This window comes from Bison bison, unplaced genomic scaffold (genome assembly GCF_000754665.1).
Source record: "Bison bison bison isolate TAMUID 2011002044 unplaced genomic scaffold, Bison_UMD1.0 scf7180017864238, whole genome shotgun sequence".
NCBI classification, from domain to species: Eukaryota; Metazoa; Chordata; class Mammalia; order Artiodactyla; family Bovidae; genus Bison; species Bison bison.
In genome coordinates this window covers 2,262,659-2,278,050 of record NW_011494810.1, presented here as the reverse complement: position 1 = coordinate 2,278,050, position 15,392 = coordinate 2,262,659, and the positions used below count along the sequence as shown (strand labels likewise).

At 51.2% G+C, this 15,392-nt stretch overlaps 2 protein-coding genes across 2 annotated transcripts in view; both read left to right on the top strand.

Annotated features, from left to right (window-relative positions):
* Positions 1–1,991, top strand: part of TMED9 (transmembrane emp24 protein transport domain containing 9) — a 4,093-nt gene extending 2,102 nt beyond the window's left edge. Inside the window, exons 4-5 of the mRNA XM_010846525.1 lie at positions 41–187; positions 1,154–1,991. Of these exons, the coding sequence (XP_010844827.1) occupies positions 41–187; positions 1,154–1,303 (297 nt within the window). The 3' untranslated portion in view covers positions 1,304–1,991. The remainder of the gene's footprint in view (positions 1–40; positions 188–1,153) is intronic.
* A 3,204-nt stretch (positions 1,992–5,195) lies between these two features.
* On the top strand, positions 5,196–13,980 carry B4GALT7 (xylosylprotein beta 1,4-galactosyltransferase, polypeptide 7). Its single transcript, XM_010846524.1, has 6 exons — positions 5,196–5,364; positions 8,963–9,325; positions 10,975–11,200; positions 12,267–12,350; positions 12,599–12,703; positions 13,302–13,980. Exons 1-6 carry the CDS (start codon positions 5,315–5,317, stop codon positions 13,455–13,457), a joined length of 984 nt encoding a protein of 327 aa, XP_010844826.1. The 5' UTR covers positions 5,196–5,314; the 3' UTR covers positions 13,458–13,980.
* Positions 13,981–15,392: the final 1,412 nt, after the last annotated feature.

The following is a 15,392-nucleotide window of genomic DNA, read 5'->3' as shown; positions in this document are numbered from 1 at the left end:
ACCTGATTCTCCCAACCTTCCTTATCTTGTCTGTCTCCAGAGAGTTCACCTGGACATCCAGGTAGGTGAACATGCCAACGACTATGCAGAAATTGCTGCCAAAGACAAGTTGAGTGAGCTGCAGCTACGAGTGCGACAGCTGGTCGAGCAAGTGGAGCAGATCCAGAAAGAGCAGAACTACCAGCGGGTGAGTGGCTGGGCAGGAGCAGTGGGCCTCTTCCCAGAGGCTGCCCACTGGCTTAGCCAGGAGTTGCACATCAGATTCATTATAAATCCAAGGGACTTCTGTGTCTGTGCTGCACTGCCAGCCTAAAACGTGGGATGGGTGTTACTAACTCTACTTTGTAATTGAGAAGACAGTCTCTTAAGAGGCTGTCGTTGTCTTATTAGGAGCCACACAGAGTGACAGAGCAGGAATTGATACCAACACCTTGGGTGTTCTTTCCATGGTTCTCAGTGCCCCCAGGATTAGGGGTTTCAAACTCACTTGTGTCCCAGAGCCAGGCCTGTACCACGAATGGATCTGTGACCGTAAGGACTGGTAGAATAGCAACCTATCTAAACGGGAACAGCTGCTGTTGTCAGCTGAAGACAGCATTGCAGAATTGCTCACCCAGGGTTTTAAGAGATACTTAGGGGTCCAGGTTTTTGTTTTTTTTTTACGTAAAAAATTCTGAGTTTTAAATGTTGTCTAAACATTGTGTGAGCCTATAAAATACATGTGTGGGCTCAATTCAGCCCCTGGACCACCAGTTTGCAACCTGTGCACACAGTATGCAAGGAGCAGTTTGGGAGACCCAGGCAGAGGGCTCAAGCAAATCCATTTCTGAGTGTCCCAGGACAGGTCTGTCTGATAGAGTAATGCCACAGTCACTTTACCACTCCTCCAGGCATCACGGGAGGACCAGGTGAGGGCTTTACCTGACAGATGAGCCAATGGACCTGGGAGAAATGAGTGGGTTACCCAGGGGCATATGGCTGGTGAGGATGAAGACAATTCATTCCCAGGCGGGGTGGTTTTTTTCAGACACTTGGAACCTGGGCAAAGTTAGTTGGTCCTGGGGCATCCTCTGGAGAGGGAACCCAGTGGTTCTAGTGGCCCCAGATGAGGCTCAGCCAACTCAGGCTTCTCTTTTGTTTTCCCTTCCCACAGTGGCGAGAGGAACGCTTCCGGCAGACCAGCGAGAGCACCAACCAAAGGGTGCTGTGGTGGTCCATCCTGCAGACCCTCATCCTTGTAGCCATCGGTGTCTGGCAGATGAGACACCTCAAGAGTTTCTTTGAAGCCAAGAAGCTGGTGTAGCCATCCCAGGCTTCCCAGCCCAGCCTTCCTCCCTGGCTGGGGAAGAAAGGACCTCCTGGACTGACTTCTCTCTGGCAGGAGGACTGGTTTCCAGCCATGGGTATTTGGAGGGGAGAGGGGCCACAGCCCAAGCCGAGGGCAGCAGCTTGGCTGGCTAATGTGAGCAGGTGGTTGGGTAAATGCCTGCCCCGTCCCCTGGGCCCTTTGCAGTAATCTGGTGAAGCCACCGGGAGCCCTACTGACACCTCAGAATCACAGTGTTACTGATCAGGGATGTGAGCCTGTTATCTGGGGTGACTGGGGGGAGGGGAGCGGGTGGGCAAGCCAGTCTTCCTTGTGTCTTCCTTTGCTAACTTGGAACTTTGACCAGGTTGGGGCATAGCTGTGATTCCCTGCCACCCAGGAAACCTCACTATTCCCTCCTTGGGCCTAGACCCAGCCTGCTGATCCAGGGTTTGTGTCAATTGAGGGTGGGGTATAGGGAGTTGCAATGTGGGAAAGTAGCCCTGAGGTTGACCCCAGGTTCTTCACGTGGTTGTTCTTTTGGGGACTGAAGAAACTGGGGTCAGGCCAAGCAGAGGCCTTGGTGCTGGTTGGGGATGGGGCCTGCAGAGTCTTAGTTACTGATTTCATTTTCAATAAGTCTAGGTTTGTTACATTGGTTTCCCAATAAAAAAAAAAAAATTGACTTCTTGTCCAGTGTAAAGTTACTCTTCTGCCAGTGGGCATAGCCCTGTAGGGTGCTTGAGGGAATGTCAAGCTTTTCCAGTGGGCAAAGCACTTAACATTTTAAGACGAGTACCCACCTGTGGACTTCATTCCTTTCATCCTCTCCAATCTTCTAGTGGCAGTGGGTGGTGGTCTTGCCCAAAATCATGCGACAAGTAAGTTGTGCAGTTGGTGCTAAAATCCATACCATTTCTTCTGTGCATTTGCCATCTCACCAACCTTTCCAAAGCAAATTCCAAAGACAGAATTGTTCTGGTGCTTCAAAAAAGTGCCTAGTTAGTGAAGGTAGTATGTACTGATCAGAGGACTGCAACACGTGTGGAAGAACAGGAAGCCCTGGGCTGGGGGCAAGAGGAAGGTACTGATGGGCTTAACCAACAGCACGGAATCTCAACAAGGACTTTGAAGGAGAGGAAGGATTCTGATAAAAGAAGGGGGACAGGGGTGATTGAAGGGAACAGAGGCAAACAGCTGGTGTGGAGATAGACGAGCATTGTTTCAGCTAGAGTTGAGGGGGCAATGAGAAAGCTGGAAAGGAAAGTTGGTTAGTATTAGAAAGTTGAATCCCAGGTAAGAGATTTGGACATTGCCAAGTGTTCAACAGAGTTTTGAGTATTAGAATCCTATGAAAATAAATACAAGGGAGGTTAATTTCCTCGTGGCTCAGTCATAAAGAATCCTGCCAATGAGGGAGACCTGAGTTCACTCCCTTGGCCAGGCAAATCCCCTGGAGAAGGAAACGGCACCCACTTCCTGCCTGGGAAATCCCTGGCAGGATACAGTCCATGGGTTTGCAGAATCAGACATGATTTAGCGACTAAATGACAACAATCTATGTAATGAGACAGTGGGAAGGCAAGTCTGGGGACTACTTGAACTGCTAGGAGACTAGTCTGAACACACACTGCCACATAGACCTCCACATTTAGGGAGAAAACAAGAACAGCTTTAAATGACAGAAAACTGTGACGATAGTTAACTTCATTACTAACATTATTCAGTAGTATGGTATATTTGTTAAAATGAATTAACCAGTAGGGCTGTGCTCAGTCGTTTCAGTCATATATGAAGGACCCTGAGCCCCGCTGCCGGGGATTTCCCAGGCAAGAATACTGGAGTGGGTTGCCATTTCCTTCTCCAGGGTGAACCAATAGGGATAGTCCCTGCTTTATGCAGATTTCCTTAGCTGTTACCTTGTGTCTTTTTTGTTCGGAGAGCTCATGTAGGAGATATCATTATTACATTTAGTTGTCTTTCTCCTTGGGCCCTTCTTGGCTGTGACCATTTTTCAGATTTTCCTTGTTTATTGACTTCACAGTTTTCAGGAATATTGGTCAGGAATTTTGTAGAATTTCTCTGAATTGCAATTGCTCTGATGTTTTTCACATGATTAGACTGGGGTCCTGGGTTTTTGAAAGAGCACAGAAAGTGTCATTCTCATCCCATCATATTAAGGGTACTAATTATCAACATGACTGGATATCACAGTTTAGTTAAGGGGCTTCCCTGTGGCTCATTGGTGAAGAATTTGCCTGTCAATACAAGCAACATGGGTTCAATCCCTGATCTGGGAAGATTCCACTTGCCAACGAGCAACTAAGCCCACGTGCCACAAATATTGAGCCTGTACTCTAGGGCCTGGGAGCCCCAAGTACTGAAGCCCGAGTGCCCTAGAGCCTGTGCTCAGAACAAGAGAGGCCACTGCAATGAGAAACCTGCACAACACAGCAAGAGAGTAGCTCCTGCTTATTACAGCAACCAGATAAAAGGTCAAGCAACAATGAAGGCCCAACATGATAAAAAAATAAAATTATTTAAAACATTATTAATTTGGAATTTTACATGAAATCTGATTTCTTGAGGTAGATCTGATACTAGAGGGGCTTCATTCTGAGATGACAACAATTGGCTGGATTGAAGAGTCTCCTTAAGGTGAGCTTGTGCTTTCCAGGCCAGTCCCATCTCCCAGTTTCCATCATTGGCCTTACCTGACTGGTCTCTGCAGGGGTCACCCTTGCCTTTGTCATCAGCTAAATCAAGGCTGGATTTGTCAAGGTTTTAGTATAAGGTACGGTGACCTGGGAGAGCTCAGCAGGAAGGGACCAGTGGGTTTGTATGCTGGGTTAAAGGGAGAAAGGGGGTTGCTGGGAGTGATTAATTTCCTACACATAGTGAAGTCCTCTCAAACCAGTAGTTGAGATCATAGACTGTGCAACCAAACTACCTGGGCTTATATTTTGAACTACCTCTTCGTGCCTTAGTTCACTCGTTAAAGATGGCATATGTACAATACACATAAAGACAGAGATAGCAGTAGTAAAGAATTTGGAAAAATGACTGGCACATGGTAAGAACTCAGTGGATGTTATTAGCTATTTATTAGAAATCTTAAAGTTTGCCTGGAAGAACAGAGGAGATCAAGTCTAGTAACTTTCCCATTCTCATTTCCTAGGTGGAAAGCTGGCCCAGGCAGGGGCTAAATTCCCACTGTTGAAAGGCCAATATGGGAAGTCAATTTTACTCCCTTCTTCAGTTCTCAACTCAGCTCCAGAAATACTCCTCCCCTGGATGACAGCTGTTATTTATATAGCACTGATGATTGTGTCCATCACTGTACCAAGTGTGTGCATTTCTCCTTTAATCCTCACAGCAACCATATATATTAGGAACCATTTATATACTCAGGTGAGGAAACATAAGCAGATTGTCTTGCCCTAAAACACAACCAAACTAGGAGAGTCAGGTTTCAAATCCAGCCAATCTGTCTTTAATACCAGTCTCCAAACTACTACTTGGGGTAGTAGGCTGAACTTAAGACAGCCTTGAGCTTGGCCCTGCCCACGTCCAAGCTTGTTGCGGACAAAGAATGCACTTGCGGTGACGGCAGGACTACTCAGACGCGCTCCCCGTCTTCCCCTGGGAAGAGGAGGAAGATGCAGATTATCCCAGAGCGCTGGCTTGGAAATCTGGAGTTTAAATTCAGTCCCAGCCCGTTGACTTGAGTGTTCTCCGGGGCCTCAACCTCTCGAGACCTACAGCGGTCCCCGGAAGGAAGTTACCAGTTCAGGCGGTTGCGCGTTCACGTCTTCCTTCGGACGCGGAACCTTTGACACCACAGCTTCGGGGAGCAGACGGCGTAGACGGAGCAACGGAACCAACGGACCAAGGGGCGGGGCGGACGGGCTTAGGCGGGGCGGGAGGCGGAGGCGCCGCGTAGGCCAGGGAGGCCGGGCTGGCCCGGCTTGGGAGCTCTGTACCCATGTGCCGCCGCCTCCCCCAACGATGTTCCCCTCCCGGAGGAAAGCGGCGCAACTGCCCTGGGAGGACGGCAGGTGAGCTCGGCGGCCGGCCCGGTCCCCGTCCTCCCCGGGTGCAAGTTCTTTCCGGGCCACCGCGAGGAATCTAGGAGCCCGAGGCCGTTGTGACTCCGTCTCTACGGGGCTCTCTGAGGGTCTGTGTTTCTCCTTGGGGGTCTCTCTATTTGGGTTTCTGTTTCTATTTGCGTCTTTGGCTCTACCAGTCTCCGTCACTCAGCAGGTCTGTATTTCTCCTTTGATTTCCCTTTGTGAGTTTCTGTCCCTCTGTGCGAGTCTCTCTCGTTATGAGTCTTTGTGTTTTTCCACTGACTTCAATTTTTATGCGGGTCTTAGAGTCCGTTGACCTTTCTCAGTGGATCTCTTGTCTGTCCCTGGTTTCAGAAGGTCTGTATTTCGTTTCTCTGGTCCCCCCCCCCCCCCCCCCATTACATGCCTGCAGTCTCAGACCCTACACTTATGCTTCCCCATTCTTTGCTGAGCCCCCAGAAGAATACACCAGACAGAAGCTCTGTGCTCTGCCTTGCTGGCCACTGCCTGGCTGGGACTGAGTTCTCCTCAGACTTAACATTAGTTCATTTCCGGTGCAGCTGTACTTGAATGTGGCCTGCCCCATGTGTTAGGTGTGGGCTTGACCCAGACCTTAGTGGTTGTCACTAAAGCAGAATGGGGATGAGCTGTTTGGCCATTAAGGTTGGAAGGGACGCCCGGACTTCAGTCTTGAGGTGTACCCTCAGGTCTTCTCAGAACACACGGTAGTGGATCTAGCCTGGTGAATGACACCTCTTCCCCTGTATGTCTGTTAAGTTTGCCCAAAGGTGCCTAAAGACTTTGGAATATAGTAGGCACAACTCTTTATCTTTGGGAATTTTTCAGACTTGCTGTTGAAGTAAGAAGACAGGAATATAGTAGAAAGCCTAGACTGTGGATTTAGGCCTGGACTGGAATCCTCTTTAATAGCCATGTGACCAGAGCCAACTTAATCTTCCTTCTCAGCTCTTCCATCTCTGAAACAGGGATCATAATATCTCTTCTGCAGGTCTATATGAAGATATAAAGGAGATCACACATATATAAAAGTCTTGACACTATGCTTGGCACAGAGAAGGTGCCAATTATCTTCCAGTTACTTTTGCAGTTTGGAGGTGCTGTAATCAGAGCAGCTGAGTATTCAAACCTGTGTCACTAAGGTTTGTGTGAGGAAAGAAAGGAAAGGTTATGGAGAATTTCCATTTCCTAATTTCTTCCTAAGAATTTTAGAAAGACAGCCATATTCCACAAAACTTTACTGGTATTACTTCATGCTTTTGACACAGGGGTACAAAGATCCATGCAACACATGCATACTGAGGTAGCAATTAAGAGTGTTGGCTCTGGAAACAGCCTGTCTGGGTTTGAATCACCCTTTTATTAGCTTTGGACACATACTGATGAAGGAGACAAAACCTCATCTGGTCTGCCTCCTCACCGCCAGAAACAGGGTGGCCTGGGCCTGGTAGCTGCTGAGACTGCAGATCTGGAGTTTGCCACCAGGTGGCACCAGGAGCAATTGTCAGTGTTCACTGTCCTGAGGAATTGGGATTCAGCTCTGAATTCAGTTGTTCAGTGATTTGGGCCCTAGCAGCACAGGAAGAGAGTGTCAGTGGGAATGTGATCCTAGTAGGAAGGGAACGCTGGACCAAGGGGACAGAAGGTGAAAGTGCGTGGAGTGCCCAATCCATGCCACACCCCTGGATAATGGTCACTGCTTCTTCTCCCGAAGGTGGGATATTTCCTCATGTCCATCTCCCCGGTCTCTACCCCACCCCCAGCAAGAGCCCAGAGGGAGAATCTATAGAGGTTCCAGCCTTTCCAGGCCAATAGCAGGATTGGCCTCTGCTCCTCCCCAGCGGAAACCCCCACCACATGACACTGGGGGGTAAGTCAGAAGTCCTGCAAGGTTGTCTTGCCACGCTCTCTCTCTGCTGTGTGTGGGACCTGGGCCTGGCCTCAGGGTTGCTTCCAGTTGGCAGTTGTGCCTCTGGAGAGAGAAAGGAGTTGGTCTGGCTTTAGTGTGTGACAAGCATGCCCTGAATGCTTGATCCCTTCCTGTAACTCAATTAGCAAGCCCTCTGCTGTATGACTTGTGCTAAGTACACAGCTCTGAATCTGATTACCTGTGAAGAAGACAGGCAGGGACACAGGTGATTTCAGAACTCTTAAATGCTTCAAGGAGGGCAATACCAGATACTCCAGGAACACAAAGGAGGGAGTACGTATTTCAGTCTGTTGTGTATGTGGACGTAGGGGTGACAGTGCTGGCCATGACATTGGAGTTTGGCCTTGGAGGATCAAGGGGTGCTTCCAGGCAGATGAAATAAGGAAAGCCATTTTAGGCAGCAGCAGCAGACTCTGTGAGGGCTAGAGCAGGAAGGAATATGGCGAGTGGAGAAACTGAACTGCTCAGTGTGTAGCCCTGGGTGAGTGGCAGGAGCAACTGGAGATGGGGCCAGGTTACAGAGGGGTCTGACTGTCAGATCACGGAGTTTGCCCATTATCTTGTAAACAGGAAGATCATCCATGAGATTTGAAGGGGTCTGAACAGGGCAAGGACCAGGTGAGACTTGAACTAAAAGATAGGCAGTGTGTGAGGGAAGAACAAAGGGTACTTAGGAGGTAGAATCTATATGCTGTGGTAGCTAATTGATAATTCTCAAGAGGTTATAAAGTAAATTGCTTTGCTGATTATTTCAGAAGACAGGAAGCTGCGATTTTCTTGGATTCCTTAGTTCCTTCACTGCCCTCAGGAACTTCCAGAGAGAGGGGCAAAGAAACCAGATGAATTCCATCCATTTATTTTTTTTTCCCAGCACTACCCCAGAGTGTAAGATACTCTGCTGTTCTTCCAGCTTCTGAAAGGTGCCTGGGTGCTGTTCCCAGCCCTCAGCTTTCTTTCCCTCTTCTGTTTCTCATCTTTTGTCACATGAGCTGCCCTGGACTGAAGCTTTGAGATGCATTCTGTGAACTGCCTTTGTTGGTTTGGGCTTCACATTGGTTTGGGGACAGACCTGATCTACCCAGAGTGAACAGTGGTCTTTTCACTGGAGCTGAAACAGTGAAACAGCTTCCCTCTTTGGGGGAGCTTTCTGGTCTCAGAAGTAGGATGAAGCCAAGCTTTCTGATGAGGGTGAATTTGCAGAGGAACAGGTAGAAGGCAGTCCGTGGGGTCTCTAAGGTGGGTTTCTGCCTTTGGCTCTGGACATGAGATGTTGTCTTGGGGAGGGGCAAGTTCAAGGGACAAGGAGTCTCTTCCCTGCCCTCGAGCAGCTCCCGGTCTGATCTGGACTCAGGCACAGAAAGTAAGAGAGCATCAAGCAAGTGGGGCAGCTGCAAGACCTGCGAGTGTTTGGAGGGCCTCCTGGAGGTGGGGTGGCTCAGGCTGAACCTAGAGCTGGAAGCAGGATTCTGATGCATGGTAGCAGCACAAACAAAAGCACTAAAGTTGCTTCTGCACTAATTCCCAAGTGCTTGGGGCCGACCAGTCACATGTGCCTTACTTATGGGAAGCCAGAGAAGGGTGTGTTACAGGACCTTGGCTCACCTTGCCCTTCTGACCTGCTCCTTGTTCTTGTCCCAGGTCCAGGTTGATTCCCAGTGGCCTCCCCCGGAAATGTTCCGTCTTCCACCTCTTTGTTGCCTGTCTCTTACTGGGCTTCCTCTCCCTGCTATGGCTGCAGCTCAGCTGCTCTGGGGACGTAGCCCGGACAGCCAGGGGACAAGGACAGGAGACCCCAGGCCCCATGCGGGCCTGCCCGCCAGAGCCACCTCGTGAGCACTGGGAAGAAGATGAGTCATGGGGCCCCCACCGCCTGGCAGTGTTGGTGCCCTTTCGAGAACGCTTTGAGGAGCTCCTGGTCTTTGTGCCCCACATGCACCGCTTCCTGAGCAAGAAGAAGATCCAGCACCACATCTATGTGCTCAACCAGGTGGATCATTTCAGGTAGGGACCACCTCCAAGCTGCAGCCACTCACCTGGGCCTCACCTTGCCCTGGTCTCTCCCTTGCCTGCTCCCTTTCCCGGCAGCAGTCCAGTACCAGGCAGCCCAGGCCTGTGAAAGGCCACCTGGGGCAGCAGCAGAAGGGTGGGAGGTGCTCGACCCCTCTCACTGGGTGTGGTGGGAACTTTCGGGGAGGGTTTGGGACTGGAGAGGCCCCGGATCTGGTTTCCATTTTACAAAGGTCCCTGTGGCTGCTATTTGTGCACTAGGCAATACCAGGACAAGAAGGGGACTGAGAGAGCTGTTGGGCAGGCGTTGCCCTCGTTGCCATCGTGGCAGACACGGTGGAGAGAAGCAATGTGGAGGAAGGGCAGGCAGGGCTTGCTGGTGGATTAGTTGCAGTGATTAGGGAAAGAGAAGGGTCAAGGGCAAGGCTTTAAGGTTGTTCAAAATCTGGCATTAACTTAAAATCCTTGCCCTCACCATAACTGCTCCCCTCCATGATCACAATCCATGCATTGCACAGCCCACTCCCACCTCCTTTTCCTCCAGCTCACTCCCACTGGGGAACATACTCCAGCAGTTCTTAGAATCCGCCAGGTCCTTTAGTCCACGATCCTCCCAGTGTTCTCTGCCTTCCTCCTGACCTGACCTCTACTTTCTCCTGACCTGACTTGACTACAGCTGAATCCCTGATTTCCCACCTGCCCTCTTCCTCATTTTAGGAGATGGAAACTCCACACTCCCAGCTGCTCAGGCCAGAAGGTGCTGGGGTCGTCCTACACTCCTGCTCTCTCACACAACATGTCTAGTCCACCAGCAAAGTGTGTCTAGCATCTGCCCTCCTATCATCCCACTGCTACCTGAGTTAAGGCATCATCAGTTCATGCCTGAATTATTGTAGCAGCCTCCTAACCTGTCTCCCTGCTTCCACCCCTCACCTTCCAGGCTCTTCTTATCATACCAGCTAGAGTGATCCTGGTAAACACTGAGCCACTGCACATGATGCCTTCACTCTTAGCCCTTCAGTGGCTCGCCATCTCATGCAGGGTCAAAGCCCATGTCCTTCAGGGACCTGTCACCCTCTGACCTCATTCCCTAAAACCTCACTCACTCTGCTTGACCACACTGCTGACTGCTCCAGCCTGCAGCCTTGGGGGTCATTTCCCCCTCTGCTCGGAGTCCCATTCCCATGATTTCCACGGGGCTCATTCCCTCAGGCCTTCAGGTTTCTGCTCACATATCACTCTGTTACGCTGGCTCTCCCTGACCACCTCATCTAAAGGGGCAGCCCTTCCCCGCCAGTGTGTTTTATTCTTCTCACATTGCTTTACTATTCTTCTCAACAGTTACCACTCACTGGCTTGTTGCATGTTTACTCAAGTTGTTTTTGGTTTTTTGTCTTATTAGAATGTCAGCTCCTTGAGGGCAGGGCTTTGATTTCTCACTGCTGTATCTCCCGTGCTCTGAACAGTTTCTGGGACATAGTAGGTGCTTGGTAAACATTCATTAGATGAGTGGAGGAGCAGCTGGGCAGCCCTGTAGTGAAGTTGGCATCGAGCTGGAGGGCAGCATGGGTACTGGGCTCTCACATAGAGGCTGGGGGAGAGCAAGCTTGCTGCCCCCTGCCCAGCTTTGGCACCCTGCACAGGTTCAACCGGGCAGCACTCATCAACGCGGGCTTCCTGGAAAGCGGCAACAGCACAGACTACATTGCCATGCACGACGTGGACCTGCTCCCTCTCAATGAGGAGCTGGACTATGGCTTCCCAGAGGCTGGGCCCTTCCACGTGGCCTCCCCAGAGCTCCACCCGCTCTACCACTACAAGACCTACGTTGGTGGCATCCTGCTGCTTTCCAAGCAGCACTACCAGCTGGTGAGGCCTGGCATGCCTGCTCTGCTCAGAGCCAGGCAACACCTACCTGGATGGGGGCTGTGGCCAGAGGAGTGGCAGTTCTGGGGCCCAGTAGATGGAAGATCCTTCCTAGGGCCAGCGGGGGAGCCCAGGGCTAGCTAGAGGCATGAGAGAGGAGCAGGACCAAGCAATCCAGTTAGGGAGGGTTTCTGCCTCAGTAGCAGAACCCCTCATGTGAACTAGCTTCAGAAGCCCTGTTCTTTGCTTCTCAAAATGGAAAAGTCTGCTCAGCCTATCAGACAGTTATCACCAGGACATCATTTCAGTTTCCATCTCTCAGCTCTGCCTTCTCTAGACTGGATTTACTTTCAGACATTCGGGATGCAACATAGTGGTTGTAGCTGCAACCTGCATCTGTCTAGGCCCAAGTCCAGTGGAAAATGGAGCTCCCTTTTCCAGCAGCCCAGACAGCAGTCCCACAGCTGCACCACGCTGGCTCTTGATTGGCCTGCCTTGAGTCATGGCTAATCCATGAATCAGTCACTGTGGTAGGGGTGGGAGTGGGATGGTGGGGTGGGAAGAACTGTGTGGCTTAGACCCCCATCTCTTGCTCCTCTGTTTAATCTGTGGCTGAAGCCAGCTTAATGTAAATGAAGCCTGAAATCATGGCAAAAATAAATGTCTGCCATCTGACTTCAGACACTGTCTCTTTCTTCCATACAGAGGAAGAGACAAGGGCAGAGAGATCCTCAGGAGAAATGGGAGTAGGGGACCAGGCAGAAATAGAGCAGGAACTGGCACTGTGTCCATCATCAGCTCTTAGAGGTCCCCTCCCAGCAGTCAGACATTTTTGAGAAACTGTTCGTCTCACACAAATCCAAGGCCCCATTAGAACAGGCAAAGGAACCTGGGGTATGCTGACTGTTCCCCACTGGTACCACAGAGGTGGTAAGAACCAAAAGCATCTGAGTGTTCATTCATAGCTTTGGGGGAGGAGGAGGAAAGGCCCTACTTGGGACCCCAAGTAGGAGACCAAAGAGCATCCCTGGGAGGATGGGGCAAGTGACACTGCCTGTCTTTGCATCAGTGCAACGGGATGTCCAACCGCTTCTGGGGCTGGGGCCGAGAAGATGACGAGTTCTACCGGCGCATCAAAGGAGCTGGGCTCCAGGTAATGCTCCCCCCACCCCTCAACCCGCCACTTCTTCGGCCATCATGGCAGTCCTGAGGTTCCTGTCTGCCCTCAGATGAAGTTCCTGGGGCTGGGAGATGGCACCCCTGGTTCCAATCCCAGCCCTGCCACCGACTAGTACACCTCTCTTAAAGAATTGGAATACAGGCCCCTGCCTGTGGGCTGTTACCTAGTGGTGAGGACCTCCAGGAGAGGCAGCCTGATCCAGCTTCCTTTGGCCTCCTTAGCTTTTCCGCCCTTCGGGTATCACAACTGGGTACAAGACATTCCGCCACCTGCACGACCCAGCCTGGAGAAAGAGAGACCAGAAGCGCATCGCGGCTCAAAAACAGGTGATGGCTGATCTCTTGATCAGGGTGGACAGGTGCTGGCCGGTCCCTTGATCCGGGGTGGACAGGTGCTGGCCAGTCCCTTGATCAGGGTAGGTGTGTGGTATATAGGGAACCAGCGGGCCCAAGCTTTTCACCAAGTTCTCATTGTGCCCACATGGTCCCATCCTCCCCTGCTTGGCCCAGGTCATTGTGGGCATTCTGCTTGGGCACAGGGCCTTCTTCTGGTGGCTGCCATGGCCCCTGGGCCTTGTGGGTCAGCCAAGACATCAGAGGCCATTTAGGCTATGTGTGTCAGGTGGGGTGGGGACAAGACTCAACCGAAGGTGCCAGAATCCTAGGCAGACCTGGGACACGGGAGTCCACATCTCTCAAATAGCCTCTTCTCTCGGCGCCAGATTAGTTGAACTAGAAAACACTTGCTCTCCTGCTGATGGGGATGTGCAGCCATGGGCAGGAGACTTCCTGTCTCTGAGCTTCCCTTTCCCCTCTGTGGGGATCATAGGACCTCTGATGACGAGATCATGGGGGTCAGTGGACAGCTGGCACCTACAAAACCCTGAGTTTTCTCCCCACTTCCTTTTCCCCACTTGCTTCTCAGGAGCAGTTCAAGGTGGACCGGGAGGGAGGCCTGAGCACTGTGAAGTACCGTGTGGATTCCCGTACAGCCCTGTCTGTGGGCGGGGCCCCCTGCACTGTGCTCAACATCCTGCTGGACTGTGACAAGGCCGCCACCCCATGGTGCACATTCAGCTGAAGTGGCTGGACAGTAAGGGAGCTTGTGCCTATCGGCCACGCTGCTACTCAAGCCCAGGCCCAGCTCCAGTAGGACATGGAGTGGCCTGAAGCAGTGGCCAGCCAGCCACATGTTTGCAGCAACCTGGCTCCCAAAGGCAGGCTTGAGCCAGGACAGGACACAAACAGCGTGCCTGGATGCTACCAGCAATAAACAGTGATGGAGAGAGGCTGGGACATGGCTCCCAACTGGACTCTCCACCCTGCCTTACTGCTTGCCCTGCCCTGCCCTGCCCTCCTTTGTATGCTGAGATCTGCAAGTTCCTCCCTTTGGACTGCCTCATGCAGAGATACAGTTTAGAAGCCAGGCCACTGGTGTGGGTGGCCAGGGCCATCAGGAGGGTTAAAACTGCAGAGAGCAGGGTGCAAGCCCTACAAAGGGAGCAGCTGAGACCAGCTCCGGCTGGTTGTCAGCATGCAGGAATGTGGGCCTAGTGTTGCCAGATCTGATTTTTCAAAAGAAACTAGAATTCTGGATTCTTGAGTGAAATTGGTTAATTTTTTTTAATTGGTTAATTTTTAAATGATAGCAACTAATTCAAACTTTAAAAAAGTATGGCAGGCCAAACCTGCGGCTGAGGGGGAAGGGAATGGGGCAAAAAAAGACATTTTTCTTAGTTAAAAGCTGGCAAGGAGTTGGGGCAGGGCTGGGGACGATGAGGCCACGGGAAGCTCAGGTGGGAGAGAAGCCCAAGGCAAAAGGCCCCTGTTCCCTCCCTCAGCCCAAGGGGTGCTTCATCCTGTCTCACTAAAATGGACAGAAGTAGATCACACGACTGGAGTGAGGGTAGTCAGGCTACATTACAGAGACTCACTCGGTCATCACTTGGGAAGGGAAGACCATGTTCCTGAGGTGGGAGGAAGATGAGAAGTAGAATCCCTGGAGTGTTCCCACAGTGTGAGGAGAGATTACTGATGGTCATCAAAAGCAACAGACAAGGAGGGAGAGGAGCCAAGGGAGATGGTGGAACCATTTGGAGGGAAGCCCAGGGCCAATGAGAGAGGGACATGAGGGACCCTGAAAGGTAAATTACTCCTTCAAGGCATTTGACTACAGAAGATTTGGGGCAGAAGTTGGAAGAGACTGGGATCAGTTAAGATTAGTTTAACAATAAACAGGACACCTGAAGTGCCAGAGGAAAGATTGAGGTCCCCAAATACAGCAGGGTAGATTCAGAATCTCTGCTCCAAAAATGCTCCTCCTCCAACGGTGGTCTTCGGGTTATTTTGTGCAGTTGTGTGGGTCGTGCACTGTACAACCTGAGCATAAACCAAGAGATTTAAGCAAAGAGGAGTGGAGGGAGTGAAGAACTTCAGGTTCCATGTAACTGGTGAGGCCTATAAGAGAGGGTCCTTGGGATTCTAAATTGACCTCACCCAGCAATTCAGCTTCACTTACTACAGTGAAGGGCAAACAGATCTTGATGACAGTGCGAGGGTAGTCAAGGGACTTTCTCGACTTGCGGCCCAGGGGAGGGGAATGGTGCACTTTCTGTATGCTGGTCTCCTGGACAACCCTGACTGTGTCATCTTGGACTTAAGTAACACGAAGCCTTTTGGAGTTGGTGGGAGTAGGTATGACTGCCCCCAGCTCTATACTCACCTGGCAGGTAAGAAGACAAAAAAAGATGGGGGACTCCTTCCTTTCCACCTGCCCTGAGAGGTGGGATGAGCAGGAGAAAAGCAGGATCAGCCAGCTCAGCCTGGGCTGGCTGCATCTCTAACCCTGCACTCCCACACTCGGGACCACCACTGCCACCTCCACGATCCAGACAGCAGAAGGCATCCCAGGCCAGGCCTGATGCGGCTCTAATCTTCAGCCTACCCTTACTCCCCATCTCGGGCCTCCCCTAAACCTTTCTGGGAGAGCGGGAGAAGGCTAAGAGGTGGTCAGTAA

Excerpts from the sequence above, each read along its gene's own strand:
- B4GALT7 (XM_010846524.1), top strand. The coding sequence starts at position 5,315 with ATGTTCCCCTCCCGGAGGAAAGCGGCGCAACTGCCCTGGGAGGACGGC. Across the intron at positions 11,201-12,266 it reads CCAAGCAGCACTACCAGCTG|TGCAACGGGATGTCCAACCG; the intron begins GTGAGGCCTGGC and ends TCTTTGCATCAG. Across the intron at positions 12,351-12,598 it reads TCAAAGGAGCTGGGCTCCAG|CTTTTCCGCCCTTCGGGTAT; the intron begins GTAATGCTCCCC and ends TGGCCTCCTTAG.